The 16,195-nt window shown below is 36.5% G+C and overlaps 1 protein-coding gene across 1 annotated transcript; it reads left to right on the top strand.

Moving 5' to 3' along the window:
• The first annotated feature begins 2,975 nt into the window (after positions 1 to 2,975).
• Positions 2,976 to 15,245, top strand: LOC111510090 (neuroendocrine convertase 1). The gene is made up of 12 exons (XM_074177534.1): positions 2,976 to 3,276; positions 8,354 to 8,458; positions 8,517 to 8,708; positions 8,817 to 8,963; positions 9,025 to 9,190; positions 9,288 to 9,460; positions 11,451 to 11,663; positions 11,715 to 11,815; positions 12,228 to 12,446; positions 14,094 to 14,263; positions 14,489 to 14,622; positions 14,977 to 15,245. The coding sequence occupies exons 1-12, from the start codon at positions 3,133 to 3,135 to the stop codon at positions 15,226 to 15,228; spliced, it is 2,016 nt and encodes a 671-aa protein (XP_074033635.1). The 5' UTR covers positions 2,976 to 3,132; the 3' UTR covers positions 15,229 to 15,245.
• The last annotated feature ends 950 nt before the right edge of the window (positions 15,246 to 16,195 follow it).

Raw genomic sequence — 16,195 nt, forward strand, 5'->3', positions numbered from 1 at the left:
TTAATAAAATTAAAAACAATTTTTTTAGCCGATTTCCTAATTTGAATTGAATCGAATTCAATATATTATAAAATATTTTTTCATCACGAGGGATATTCGGGTATTCCCACAAAAGAATAAGTATACATTTAAAATTCTTGGTTGATATTAGTAACAAGAATTTGTGAGTCTTTTTATTTGTTTATTCATTTATTCAGCCAAAGAAACTATATACGTCTAATTACAAGGAAGAAGTTATTTTAACAGTATAATACAAAAAGTATATATGTGACTGCAGAGTTGCCATTCAAGTTCTTTAAGGAATTACTCTAATTATTATTGTTTTGTTATTATTATTGGGTTGTTTTGAAAGTTTTGTCCGTTTTTATGTGTAATATCTTAATGAATACTTATTCAATTTATTCTAAATTAGCGCCATTTGAATCAGCGCCTTTTTTACCAAGATCAACTCCGCCAGAATAAAAATTGGGTGCTCTGGATTCGATGATAGCGATGAAAGCCGTTTTGCCAGGTCCTGATTGGCGAAGATTCTACCGGTGAGAAAGTTATCGAAGTGCTTTAAAAGATGATAGTGGTTTGGCAAGAGGTCTGGAGAGTATGGTGGGTGAAGCAAAACTTCGACGCTCAATTCTTTGAATTTTCGGACCGCTGATCACTATACAGTAACCATGGTCTTTTTCTGGTCGGTTTTCCCGTTTGGGATGGCTCATCGGTGTCTGAACGTTCCATGTTGTCGTAAAGAACCCACTTTTCATCATACGTGATGACCCGATCCAAAAAATATAGTTTTGGTTGCGTAAAAGCAAAGAAGAAAATACCTCGAAACGTGACAATTTCTGTCAATCGTTCAAATCGTCGGGCGCCAACTTTTCGAGCTTTCCGACTTTTCCAATACGCTCAGTTCTTCCGCCATCCCACGCACCGTTTGTGATGGATCATCATTCTTATTGGTTGAATTCAATAACAGGATATGAGAGCAAATAAGTGCAGGTAGCCAAGCTTTATTGATGTTAATTCGGTATAGGATAGCAACACTGAGTTCTTTCGGAGGCTTGGGTCTCTCAAAACGCGATAGGCTTCTTTAGTTTCTGATGATTTGAAATGAGGATATATTTTTAAAAGGAGTTACTGTAACTGAAATGACTAGTCTCAATCAAGAATAATAATAATATATTTATTGATCCTTTAGGTGTACAAACAGAGCAATACAGATATGATAAGTCAAGGAATTACAAAATAGTTTAAATTAGAAAAAAAAACATCAGTATTACAGAATATTACACATACATAAACACACATATATATATATATATATATATATATATATATATATATATATATATATATATATATATATATATATATATATATATATATATATATATATATAAATAGAGATTTTATCGAGCGTGCATGATATAAATCAAAAATGAAAAATTCGTGGATACAACACTCCAAACAGGGGGGCAAACCGCACGTGTTTCTGGCTATTGGCCTCATCAGCGCGGTGCAGCCAAGTGTGAAGATGGGCAACACTTGTTTGCCGAAAGCAGGAAACAACACAAACGCACACTCGATAAAATCTCTATTTGTATTCATATCCTGGACCCGGAAGTCATGCAGGTAGCTATAGCTGCCTACGTGGTCGTGTTAGATGTAGCCTGGGAATTCTAGGTCTTCTAACTGGAACCACAAATGTGCGGTTGGTTCCTGTTGTTGACTCCGTGCGTTTGATTTGTTTCCTGCATTCGGCAAACAAGTGTTGCGTCATGATTTTAAGAGATGCAAAGAGTGGTCTACAGGTGTCGGTGTAACTGGCACCAACTATTATTCTAATTGCTTTTTTTTTAAGGAGAAAAACTCATCAGCCTTTGTGCTTACCCCCATAGAATCGTCCCATATGAAATATTGGAGTGGAAAAAAGCATAATAGGTAGATAACAGAGCATGTAGATTAATTATATTTTTTAGTTTCCGGAGTAGAAATATGTATTTTGAGAATTTGGCACATAGCTGCTCTATGTGATCTGTGAGTCATCAATTATAATTCCCAGCAATTTAACACTGTTTGTTTAGCATCAAGTTATTTCTTGTAAACAATATTTCTGCTTTTTTTTGAGCTATATTTATTTCATTTGATATTGTATTCACATCCTTACCTGAGGTAGCAAGAGTTGTATCATCAGCAAATGCAATACAGTCAAAGGGGGACATGTAAGCAAAAGTATCGTTGACATAAATTATGAATAGTAGCGGGCCCAGCACTGAACCCTGCGGCACACAAGTGATAGGTTTCATGTCAGATTAGTGGAAACCTGAAGAGGAGGCAGAGTTATAGTCAAAGCAGAAACATCGAAATAACAGCCGTAGACTCTATTCAACCAATTTTTTTTTTACAAAAATGAAGCATCTGATAGTCTGGAACATCGAAGAAAGGTTGGAGACTTGGTACATTTGATTCCACCAAGAGCGGTACTTATGAGATATACGCGACGGACTGTGGCTGCTCATCGTGTTGAGATTCAACTCAGTACACCTCGAACTTCACTATTGAAGAACTCTTTCAGTTGGAGAACTGCGTTTATGTGAAATGAACTTCCTGAGAACGTTTCAACAAATACATTTATTCTCCAGCGGTTCAAATCCAATGCAAATCGCCACTTTCGCTTGGGTTTTGTCTCAAAGAATATAAGTAGTCCCAAATGTTTGTTAGCAAATATTTGACGCAACTAAAAGACAACCCCGTATTTGACAAATAAAAACTAGTCGGGATTTGGACCGAATAAACTCTCAGCGCCTACTACAATCAGAGATCAAGGATTTAATTCGCGTTCCAGAGGGATATAAATTACTATTAACGCAAATCGAAGCAAAAGTGTCAATCGCAGTATCTCTGGACTCGAAGCCCTCAAATCCCTTTATCCTCGCCGACTTGCAGTGTACGCAAACAGAATTAATTGTTTTCCTTTCAATCAACTTTTTCCACCGGGGTAGGGAGACACGGTATCTCTATCACCAGTCACATGCCACTGAATATTTGTCTAAACCTGGTGTTCCGTTTCATCTCGAGAGGTTCCAGAAGTAAAAGCTCGCTGAAATCTAGTGGTATATTTTTTCCAAGGGCGAACTAGCGATGAGAGTTTTTTTCGTTGTTTTTGCTTTGACTTCGACTTGTTCTCGTGGTTATTCCGAAGCCGAATTAGTGGTGAGGATCAGCGGGGGGCCTTTGGTAGCTCAACTGCTTGCCCAGGAAAATGGACATTTTTTCAAAGGGCCGGTGAGTAAAATTCAAGTATTTGATGGTTGTGAATATCGACTGCTCTATTTTTTCTGGGGCTCAATTAACGCATTTTAATAATACAAATATATTTAATTGAAAATTCTTTTACCGGGTGTCAACGAATCTATTAAATAAGTAGTAGGTGTTGTTTGGGCAAACTACTTATTTTCGGCAAAATAAGATTCTATTTGACTTTTCTGCTTTTTAATCAAAAACAAAACTGACAACAATAATGGTAACTATATAAAACAATAAATAATCTCAACTTCAATACTAGATGTGAAATTAATTCACAACATCCTCCGGGGCTCGCAAATTACTGCTTTGGCTTCAACAAAATGATTTTTGTGATAGGACGACGATAAACTCCTGTTGCTGTAGTCACTTCGACCACCCGTACTCTGCCATCGGGACCAGGAAAAATTCGCGTAACTTTTCCTCTTGGCCATGAGTTTGGGTACATATTCTCGTATCCACCGTTTTCAAAAAAGGTCCGCATATCTTTGTGCCACTCGCCATTGTTTTCTAAGATGTGAATTCGTATCAGCAGAAATACCTGGTGGATTCACTTCATTGGACTTTCCAATAAGGAAGTGATTCTTGACCTAACCATTACCAAAGACGTTTTAATCTGATCACTGGAGTCTTTTATTCACTGCAGCATATCCTTTTTCACTGCCATCCGTGAAAGTATGTAGTTGAATTTCAACAATTTGACTGCTGAATCCATACCATCGAGGAATTCTCAAATTTTTTATTTTATACACTGCAGATAGCCAAGATTTCCATTTTCTAAATAGATCAGGAGTGATTTTATCATCCCAAGCAATTTTATGTGACCATACTTCCTGCATCAAAATTCTAGCTTGTATAGTGAAAGCTGCTAACAGGCCAAGTGGATCATAAACTGACATTACCACTTTCAATAGTTCTCTCATCGTGGGAATATTGTCTGTTACAATTATTTTTTCATGTTTTTTCAAAAATGTATCAGGTAAACTGAGAAGATCATCTTTTGTATCCCATATTAAACCTAAAGTTCTTTCAGACGTGGGTAACTTTTCAGTATCGGTACTACTTTTGGATAGTGTTTCAGCAGGTATATTTGTCAGGACATGACTAGAATTGCTGACCCAGTTTATCATTCTGAATTTGCCTTGATTATGGATGTTTATGACTTCGTGAGCAATTTCAATGGCTTCTGCTTCGTTTTCAAAACTGTCTAAGTAATCATCCATGTAATGATATTTTTCAATAGCTTTCACTGCTTCTGGATGTTTCTTTCCATGTTTTTTAGTATTTTCACGAAATACGTAGATCGCAGAGCTTGGAGAACAGATTGCTCCGAAAATCATGGATTTCATTTGGTAAGTATCCGGCTCGAAGGACCAAAATGTTTGGGCAAACTACTTATTTTCTGCAAAATAAGATTCTATTTGATTTTTCTGCTTTTTAATCAAAAACAAAACTGACAACAATAATGGTAACTATATAAAACAATAAATAATCTCAACTTCAATACTAGATGTGAAATTAATTCACAACAGGTGTATCAAAATGAGACTTGGTAAAGGTAAATGGTATGTGAAGAGGAGGGTTTTCACATATTTTTCACTTTGCGGCAGCGGCGGCTCGTCAAAGGAGGCAAGGGAGGCTTAGCCTCCCCATAAAATTCATCGCGATAAATTAAAAGATATCGACAAATAATTATGATTATTTTTTTCTAAAAATGCTTGGTTATCATTACTTTACCAATAATTTTTAATATAAATACATAATATGCCCGAAAAAAACACTATCACTCACTACGTAGTACGTACCACACCGTATCCTGCATCATCAAAACTCAAACGCACCGCCCATGAACGAGTAACGAGTAAACCATCAACCCGAAATAATAAATGCGATACGTTGCAAGGGAGCCAAGCCTCCGACCGCTTTAAAATACACAGGCTCCACGAGGCCGATCCAAGCAGAGATATACGTCCCGATTTGTAATTTCAGTTGCAGATATTACAGCGTTAGAGGAGGCTAGCCTCCAGTTGGTATCCGTTAATGTACGACTGTGTTTGTTTTTTATTTAATTATTCGGACGGGTTTTTTTTTCTGTTAACGTCGTCAACTTACCCAACCTTCTCCTACTGGTAGACATAACATTCTAGACCCTGGTTACTTCTAATAACTGAGGCATCCAAGAATGGATGTCTTGGTGATTAGTTGTTTTGAATTCATGCTTCGCCAGAGGTTGCAGTTTCATCTTTAATCTTTGTTTTCAGACAAAATGTTTCATAAATCAATTGTCAACTTTGTTGTCTATTTTATATTGGCATGAAGATAATTAAAGCATTTAGCGGCATATGGTTGATAACGATAATACATTATCATTTATTAATACACCTACTGCTTAAAAGCTGAATGGAACTTCCATTTGAAAAGCATGAAATTTGCGTCACACTGGTCCTGGATTATGGATATTATTTTCCAAAACTGTGTTCTTCATTCGACATATTTTCATTTATCATTGGATATTTTGATCCTCCACAATCCGAAAATAGAGAAATTAGTAGATAATCTACAGGAGGGTGAATGTTGTTTCCTCCATCAACTTATCTTCATGAGAAATGTTGTCGTTTTGCAACCCAACTCAGGAACTAAAAAAATCATCAATAGACACACAGAAGTAACAAATCATCTTTCCGTACGAGGACGCCACCTGTTAGTCCGGTCAAATTAGACAAAAAAAAGTGAAGCTACCTATTCCCACCAAGCTGAAAATCAGTAAGACCGTTTAAAATATGATTTAAATTGAAATTTGAAAGTTCCTCATGTTTCCCCTGTATGGAAAAAAAGTATTAAAGGACAAAGGTCAAAAGCATTAGTTTTTCGCGATTTTCAGCAAAACGGTGAGTTTTATCATAAAAATACTTCAGACAAAAATTATAGATCATAAAATTATCTACAAAATTATCTACTTTTTTTCTATGAGCCACCGTTTTTGAGATATAACGATTCAAAAAGTTGTAATCGTCATAATATGCATGAGTGGGATAACGAAGAAACATTTAACGTTATCTTAGATAAATAGGTACAGTATGTACGTCAACATTTTGGTTCCAAAGTTACTATCGTATTTGATGACTATAATGATTGCACGAGAAGTACCAAAGCTGCAGAACAATGTCGTCGAACTTTAGCAACATTTACATCAATTGATATTTTATTTGATAAAAATGTGACAGTTCCAACCAGTCAACAAAAATTTCTTACAACAAATACTCATAACAAGTCTCGATTCATTTCAATTGTCTGGCGAGAAATTGAAAAGAAAAAAATACCAAAATCTTGGAAACAACTATCTGTTTCATCCAGTAGCGGTTGAAACTTTTGGTGTTTATGGCCCGGAGTCTCTGTTCGTTCATGAACTCGGAAGGAGAATAGGCCAAGCAACGAAAGATCACCGTTCTACCTCTTTTTTGATGGAAAGAATTAGTATTGCTATTCAACGTGGTAATGCTGCTTCAGTACTTGGAACTATTCCTCCTTCACATAATTTTGATGAGATCATGCATTGCCCTAATTTCAGTACGGAACTGAAACCTCTTCGAAACAAGCCGAGATATGTGGATATTCATCAGTCTTCTATCAAGGTTAATTCACAAGTGATTGATCCACCTTCTTCTTTTTCAATGCGGTCAGTGGACTCAGGTCATTCTTGCCCCCCAAATATGAGTTGCAATCCTCGTAGAACTGGTTCCCTTTCAGTGGAAGAACTTCATGAAGCAAGAGCCGAATCGATCCCTCTACGAAACCCTTCTTCACTTGGAAGGATCGATCGCAGCTTGAGAAATGGTTCTTATGGAGATTCTGTGAAACATGTTCTTCCTTACGAATCAGTAGATAGTTGTCCTGAAAATCTAGAGAAGAAAATTGGATTGGATAATTTAGGAAACACTTGCTACATGAATAGCATTTTACAAGTGTTGTTCATGACGAAGAATTTCAAGAACGAAGTTTTAATGATGAACGAGAACGGGAATGTTTCCTACTTATTCATCAAACTCAAACACCTGTTCATGCAGCTGCAGTTTCGTAAGAAGGTATCATCTTTCCCTCCAACCGATTTCCTGGAGTCTTTAAGGTCCACTAGATACTCGTTAGGACAACAAGAGGATCGTTTCGAATTCTTGGGGTTCTTGTTGAATACTCTTCGTGAGCAAAACAATAGCAAAATCAATAATCCTGACCGCTCTGGACTGAATGATTCCGTACTGCCAATCTCGTCTTGTGTTTGTAAATCTTTTGCTGGAAAAATCCTCACTTGTTTACTTTGTGGTAAATGTTCAAGAAGTACCGAAAACTTATGTGAATTTCTGGAACTTCGTCTAGCTTTTCCTAATATGACTTAATAACCAGTGCGTGCAAAGCTTATTGTTAAATCATCTGAAAATGGAATTTTTAACAGGTGATGATCGACTGTATTGTCAAACATGCGCCAAACTAACTGACTGTTATAAGGAAACAAGTATAGCTGAGGCACCAGTCAATCTAATAATAACACTGATGATTTTCAAACAAGACTCAACTTCTAACGGAAGCAAGAAACTCTTTGGAAGGTTCGAAATAGATGAACATTTCAACCACTATTATAATATTCATGCAGTGTTTGTTCACTGTGGTTCTGGCGTTGAATTTGGTCATTATTAGGCCTTGGTCAAAGACGAAACGGACTGGTTTAAGTTTGACGATAGTCTTGTCACGAAGTGTTCTGGCGATGCATTGAATTTATTGGAGCCTCTGGAGACACCCTACATTTTGTGTTATAGATCAAGATCTTCAGATGATGTGGTGCTGCAGGTTTTTCCGGGTTTTCCTGCAGCTGAAAAGGCAAATGCGCCACTGGAATCAATGAAGTCGCCCCGGAGCGCCAATTAATTTTTATTGTTGTTTTTATTATAGTTTTAAGATAACTGATAAGAACGGACAAAACTTTTGATAGAACCTAATAATATATACATTACTTCAAACGTCTGCTATCATTATCATTAATACTTTCTGAAATTTATGTATCCTCCAGGTTATGGGTTTCAGCGATACGTACATTCTGATCCCATTGAAAGACACCTTTGACAACCTCCGAAAACGAGGACTTCATTCGAAGAAAATCGCGAATGACAACAGAGTAAGTTCAACAAACAAATATTTGATCCTTTTCATGCATTTTTGTTTGAAATTTCCAGGTGTTATGGGCTGAGGAACAACTGGTTAAATCTAGACAAAAACGAGACTTCAACCTTCCTGACGATCCCTCAGATACACCAAAAGAAAGAGTGAAGAGATACCAAGACAAGAGAAGGGTGTATAAAAGACCGATGTTGGCTTCCAGTGACAAAACTTTCAACGATGAACTGTGGAGTCAACAGTGGTACCTGGTAAAGAAATAATTGAATTATTCAGTATAACTTTATACCATCGGTACTAGAATGATTCATTGTTGAATACGGTCGCATTTGGTTTGCAGCTTGAATTTCTCTTTTCAGCGCGATACCAGATCCAGGATAGACCTCCCCAAACTGGATCTCAACGTCCTTTCTGTATATCGAGCAGGAATCACTGGTAAAGGAGTCAGGATTTCAATCCTTGACGACGGAATTGAGTACACCCATGACGATTTGAAAGAAAACTACGTGAGTTCAACATTCTTTCTTCCAATTCAATATTTGCTGACGAAAATGAATGATATTCCAGGACCCGGAAATAAGCTGGGACTGCAACGAAGAAGACGACGATCCGTACCCGAGATACGAGCACACTAACTCCAACAACCACGGTACAAGATGCGCTGGAGAAATTGCCATGATAGCCAACAACGTAAAATGCGGAGTTGGAATTGCATTCAACGCTAAAATCGGTGGTAATGTAGCCTTTTCTAACCGACGAGATTCTCACTTACATAAACGTTGATCAAGTCGGCCCTTTTACAGAACCCGAGGAACTCTCTTTTTTTTCAGGTGTCAAGATGCTGGACGGACTGGTGACCGATCGAATAGAGGGTACTGCTCTGAGCTATGCTCAAGATTTGGTTGACATTTATAGCGCTTCTTGGGGGCCCAATGATGATGGGAAAACCGTAGATGGGCCTGGGAGGTTAGCTAGAGAAGCAATAAAAAGGGGAATAGAAGAGGTAAAAGACTGGCCACGAAAATTAAATGATTTGTTTTGTACTCAACAAAACTGTGTTATTTTAAAACTTTGAAATGAGCAATGAACCCGATCTTCCAGCCTCAAAAAACGAAACTGAGCGATTTGGAACATTGGCACTGACCCACCTTGGCGAACTCACCAAAAATGTCAGTCTTTTTTTAAAAAAGATAGCTCTGAACGTAGCTTATGAAACAAATAATGCTTGTAGCAAATTTATTGAAAACAATGAGATGACACTTGCTCCTATCTCAAACTTTACATTGGTCAAATGGAGAGGATTTTCTCTAAAAAACTAAAGGATCAAATTGGCAACATATTGAATAATATTATGCCATTATATGCAAGTGATTCCTAGAATGTCGATGTTTTATGTTTTGGGATAGTTAATAATGTCTAGCTTATAAAACAAATAATGCTTTTAGCAAATTTATTGAAAAAAAATGAGATGAAACTTGCTCCTATCTCAAACTTCACATTGGTCAAATGGAGAGGATTTTCTCTAAAAAACTAAAGGATCAAATTGGCAACATATTGAATAATATTATGCCATTATATGCAAGTGATTCCTAGAATGTCAATGTTTTATGTTTTGGGATAGTTAATAAATGTCTAGCTTATGAAACAAATAATGCTTTTAGCAAATTTATTGAAAAAAATGAGATGAAACTTGCTCCTATCCCAAACTTTACATTGGTCAAATGAAGAGGATTTTCTTTAAAAAACTAAAGGATCAAATTGGCAACATATTGAATAATATTATGCCATTATATGCAAGTGATTCCTAGAATGTCAATGTGTTATGTTTTGGGATAGTTAATAAATGTCTATTTCGTGTTGCATAGTTATGAACTATTGATTATCTCTCAGATTGGGTACATTATTTTTCACTTGGAGCAGAGATATATATATATATATATATATATATATATATATATATATATATATATATATATATATATATATATATATATATATATATATATATATATATATATATATAGATACACGGTAACGTTATCCCTGGGTGCAATATTAAAGATAGTTCTAATTATTTTTTTTGAACAATAAAAACACGTTTTGCCCCCACAGAAGAACCCCACATTAATACATTTTGAGTCATATGTGAGTATGCCAATGAATAGTAAACAGTCCTGATACCATCTAAACTAAGAAGGTCTTTGATCTGTCGTATTGCAAATAACGCTTGATTAAATTTTTTGCAGACATGATCGATATGGGGCTCCCAAGGCAAGGTTTTATCTATAAACATACCAAGGAGTTTGGCTGTTTCCGAGAGTTGGATGTTGTTGAGTTTCACTGTTTTCCTTAACGCGAAGCTTAAATGTTCTGTTTTACTTTCATTCAATTTTAGTTGATTTCTATTACACCAAGAAATCAAGTCATCCATGACTGAATTGATGTTGTTTTCTAGCTCCTCCACAGTATTTCCGGAAACTGTTAAGGTAGTGTTATCTGCGAATAGGATAATAAAACCTTGTTTTATATACTTCGGAATATCATTTATATAGATAGAGAAAAGCAGTGGGCCTAAAATGGACCCCTGTGGTACTCCAAGGATAATATCTTGAATAACAGATACTGCATTATCTGCATATAATTATCGATTTCATTGTAAATAAACTCGAATTTTCAAGCAATAGCAGTCTCAACTGATCTAGCTTTTCTAAAACCATGTTAATGATCGGTTAGAATCTTGTATTTTTCGAGAAACACAATAATTCTATTTGCTACTATTTTTCCAATAAGTTTAGATGAAATATTCAGTAATGATATTTGACGATATTCATCTATATCTTCATGTGAACCCTTTTTACATCCAGTGAGTATTCCATTGAGGTCTGAGAACAGGAAAAAGGTAATGGGTGCCAGCTCTGGAGAATACGGTGGCCACTGTAGCAATTCGAAGCCCAATTCAACTCTAACCTCAGTGCCTCTGTTTTTTGTTTCAGGGGCGAGGAGGCAAGGGGACGATATACGTTTGGGCATCGGGCAACGGCGGCAACAACAACGACAATTGCAACTGCGATGGATATTTATCCAGCGCTTTTACGATATCAATAGGAAGCGCTTCTCAGAAGGGACAGTTTCCATGGTACGGAGAAGCATGCGCGTCTACTCTAGCTGTAACCTATTCTTCAGGAGCTTACAAGGATCAAATGATAGTAAGTACTTTCCATTGCTCTCACTGAGGATCTGATTTGATGCTGTTTCAGGCGACAACAGATCTACAAAACGAGTGCACTACCAAACATACAGGTACCTCAGCTTCTGCTCCTTTAGCAGCAGGAATCATAGCCCTGGCCTTGGAGGCAAAGTGAGTGTATTTACGACACAGTAGAATACATATTTTTTGATCTATGGAGCAACAAAAACATTTAAACGAACCAAAGTTTTCAAACAATCTAATAACAATCGTTAGATACCTACTTACAGCTGTTTATTAACACCCCAAACACTTTAGGTGAATAAAGATAAAGATAGATAATTGTGAAATTCAAACATAGTCAACTGTCTGTCCGTTCCTGTGAAACATACTATGATATCATCCACATATCTAAACCAATACACGAACATTCTTACCAGTGAGTTACTGTTACCTCTGCCAGAATACGACTATATGGGTTTCCCATTAATCACTCGAGAACTGGTGATTCATATGTCAATCATGATTTCAAGTTGAAAAGTTGAGTGAATTTCGAAATGAAATAGAATTACTTTCATTCCAGTTCTAATCTAACGTGGAGAGACGTCCAACACCTGATAGTGTGGACTTCGGAGTTAGCCCCTTTGGTCAACAATCAGGGATGGCAACAAAATGCGGCTGGGTTCTGGTTCAACGACAGATTCGGCTTTGGACTAATGAATGCTTACGGATTGGTAAGCGCAGCGGCGACTTGGATCACTGTTCCAGAAAGAAGAACATGTCAAGTGGTTCTGCCAACAGGGTAAGTACGAGTACTAGACACCTGGAATATTTGTCCTCATACAACTCGATCCTATGAATGATTTCCATTGTTCCGTGGTCGAGAAATTAACTGAGAAGATAAATCTTATGAGGTATTCATCGATGAACCTTCAATGGAAAACAAACATGCATTTTTCATAATGCCAATTGAATAATCATGAAATTGAGAAACATAAAAGCAGTTGAAACCGATAATCTGTCGATCAGAATATCTGAAAACTTACGAGATTCCCTAACTAGTTCGACCACGACGATTAGGTGGAATAAGACTCAAATAGCATCTATCTCATCTGGCTCACTGACTAACTGACCGACTAACTGGCTGTCTGACTCACTAGCTGACTTGTTGATTCACTGGCTGACTGACTGGCTCACCGACTGACTCACTGACTACTGACTGACTCACAACTGGCTGATTGACTGACTTACTTCTGACTGACTCAATGACTGACTCACTGACCGACTCAATGACTGACTCACCAACTGACCGACTCACTGACAACGGCTGACTGAATGACTCACTAACTGACTCACTAATTAACTCACAGGTATTCATCAATGAACCTTCAATGGAAAACAACATGCACTTTTCATAGCGCCAATTAAATAATCATGAAATTGAGAAACATAAAAGCAGTTGAAACCGATAATCTGTCGATCAGAATATCTGAAAACTTACGAGATTCCCTAACTAGTTCGACCACGACGATTAGGTGGAATAAGACTCAAATAGCATCTATCTCATCTGGCTCACTGACTAACTGACCGACTAACTGGCTGTCTGACTCACTAGCTGACTTGTTGATTCTCTGGCTGACTGACTGGCTCACCGACTGACTCACTGACTACTGACTGACTCACAACTGGCTGATTGACTGACTTACTTCTGACTGACTCAATGACTGACTCACTGACCGACTCAATGACTGACTCACCAACTGACCGACTCACTGACAACGGCTGACTGAATGACTCACTAACTGACTCACTAATTAACTCACAGGTATTCATCAATGAACCTTCAATGGAAAACAACATGCACTTTTCATAGCGCCAATTAAATAATCATGAAATTGAGAAACATAAAAGCAGTTGAAACCGATAATCTGTCGATCAGAATATCTGAAAACTTACGAGATTCCCTAACTAGTTCGACCACGACGATTAGGTGAAATAAGACTCAAATATCATCTTCACATCAATCAAATAAACAAAATTCATCAGCTTGGGTTTCAAGAAAAACGAAGCACCAACAATGGAATATTTAAGAAGTTAGCGTTCTCAGGAGATCATTATGACTCATTATATAAGACAACTCAACCTAACCTAACCTAACATAACCTAACCTAACCTAACCTAACATAACCTAACCTGGTTAGCTAAACGCGTCGGTGGAAAAGTGTTTCAATAAAAGATTTATGTCTATTGTTGTCGATACAGGGTGGCCAAATACAGTTTGTACAGGGTGGTTTGTACAGGGTGGCCAAATTTTGAAGTACAAAACGGAATAGCTCAGAATCGTTTTCAACTTGAATAATTGTTCCAGATATTGTTTGAAAAAAAAGATGGAGATATCTGGAACTTATCGCTTTTAATAAGTTGACTATAATCAAATAATTTCTTGTAGGAATATCAATTATACACTATCAACAAACCGGCCTGTGAAAATTCTAATTCACACCGAGGGCTGCAGAGGTGGTAACCAAGAAATAAGATTTCTGGAGCACGTCGAACTCAAAATTAATATCAATTACACCATACGAGGAGTCTTGGAAATTTTTCTGGTCTCTCCAGCAGGTAAGTGGGTGATAGTTTATAGGCATGCACAGGAGTGGAACAGAAAATTTCGTATGGTAAATAATGACGAAGATGCCGATGAAATTTACCACACACATTGTATACCTTGGAATTTAGTTATTATACATTTTAATTGGATCAAAACACTTGCAAACGTTGCTTGCTGATCCACTATAAACTTGATGCTTCATTTTGTAAACCTCATGAAATTGATAAAAATTCTAGGAACGCAAGTGAAATTACTGGCACCCAGAAAGTTAGATAAAAGTGACAGGGGATTTGTGGACTGGACACTAATGTCTGTTATGACTTGGGGAGAATCTGCAGAAGGAGTCTGGATGCTGATGGTGTCAGATACAGTGAGAATGAGTGAAAATAATAGGTCCACTCTCTCTTCTTTTTCTGTCTTTTATTCTCTCTAATGTCCCATGTTATTTTTATCCCTATTCCACTTTTTTCTTCATGTCTATACTCTTTTCCACTCGTCTCTACTCGTCTAGAATCTTCTCTTTTCTCTCCTCTCTACTCACTCCGCTCTTCACTCTCTTCTCTTTTTTCTCTCTTTTCCCTCTTTTCTTAATTTTCTCTCTTCTCTCTCCTCTCTCTCCTCTCTTACTTCCTCTATCTTCCCTCTTCCCCTCCTGTCTTTTCCTCCTCTCTTTTCTCTTCTTTCTTCTCTCTTCTTTCCTTTGGAGTAACAATTATTTTTTTAGTCAGAAACTGGTTTGAATCACGGAATAGTTGGAGAAACTCGGCTTATCCTACACGGTACCTATGAACTGCCAGCCCATATGAGAGATGGGCCTCGAAACTATAATCAAAACTACAACAGGATTCAGAATCGGGTGAAAATACCCCATTCCAGCAGCTTGTCCAATATGATTTACGACAACTATGTATCTTTGAACGATGAAAAATTGAGAAATGCTCAGTTGGATTATTTGAGGAGAGAATTTTTAGAATAAATTGAGGAACACGAAAATGTTGTTTGATTATTTCAGACTTTATTTTGTATTTCATTTTCATTCATTCATTCATTTTCAAATAATTTCAGGCTTATTCCAGTTTTTCAAAACTAACTTGTCCCTTTTATCAGCATTGTGTATGATTATAATAACACTGCAAGTAACAGTATCTTTGGATTTCAAAGGAGCGTTCGAAACTATAGATATATCTATTTTGCTATCAAAATTAGAGTAGGGTGTTGCTGTGAAACCGGGGTCCCCCAGGGGAGTGTACTTGGCCCTGTTTTATTCATACTTTATTTGAATGAAGATTCATAATGCTGTACACAAAATTAATTCGACTCTTGAAAACGTGGCGAAGTTTTTGAACAGAAACAAACTCAAACTGAATACCACTAAAACGAAAGTTGTGATATTGACAACATTATATAAATATAACTTATTGATATCAACTCCATTAATATTGAGATCCACGGCGAAACTATTGAAATTGTGGAAGAATTCAAATACCTGGGCTTCATCATTGATAACACCTTGAATTTAGAAAAACACTTCGAGAATATGTGTAATAAAATTTCTAAAAAAATGTTTTTCTTTAGTAGAATTAGTAGACAACTAACCTTCCAATCTAATTTGACTGTTTATAAAACAATAATCCTACCACAATTTGATTACTGTGCTACTTTGATATTATAACTAGACGGTAATTCTATCTCTACTCTACAAAAATTACAAAACAGAGGAATGCGCTTGTTATTAAAATGCCATAAATATACTCCTGTATTATTAATATTCTGAATTTGATGACAGTAAAAGATATATTACAATATTTTTCTATGATATTCATATTTAAAATACTGGAAAAGCACCACATTACTTCAATGAGTTCATTACATATAACCATCAGATACATATATATATATATATATATATATATATATATATATATATATATATATATATATAT

The sequence above is a fragment of the Leptinotarsa decemlineata genome, unplaced genomic scaffold (assembly GCF_025532065.1).
Source record: "Leptinotarsa decemlineata unplaced genomic scaffold, Ldec_3_MD MMD2_tig00002974_RagTag_RagTag, whole genome shotgun sequence".
NCBI classification, from domain to species: Eukaryota; Metazoa; Arthropoda; class Insecta; order Coleoptera; family Chrysomelidae; genus Leptinotarsa; species Leptinotarsa decemlineata.

Excerpts from the sequence above, each read along its gene's own strand:
- LOC111510090 (XM_074177534.1), top strand. The coding sequence starts at position 3,133 with ATGAGAGTTTTTTTCGTTGTTTTTGCTTTGACTTCGACTTGTTCTCGT. Across the intron at positions 8,459-8,516 it reads AAATCGCGAATGACAACAGA|GTGTTATGGGCTGAGGAACA; the intron begins GTAAGTTCAACA and ends TGAAATTTCCAG. Across the intron at positions 9,461-11,450 it reads TAAAAAGGGGAATAGAAGAG|GGGCGAGGAGGCAAGGGGAC; the intron begins GTAAAAGACTGG and ends TTTTTGTTTCAG.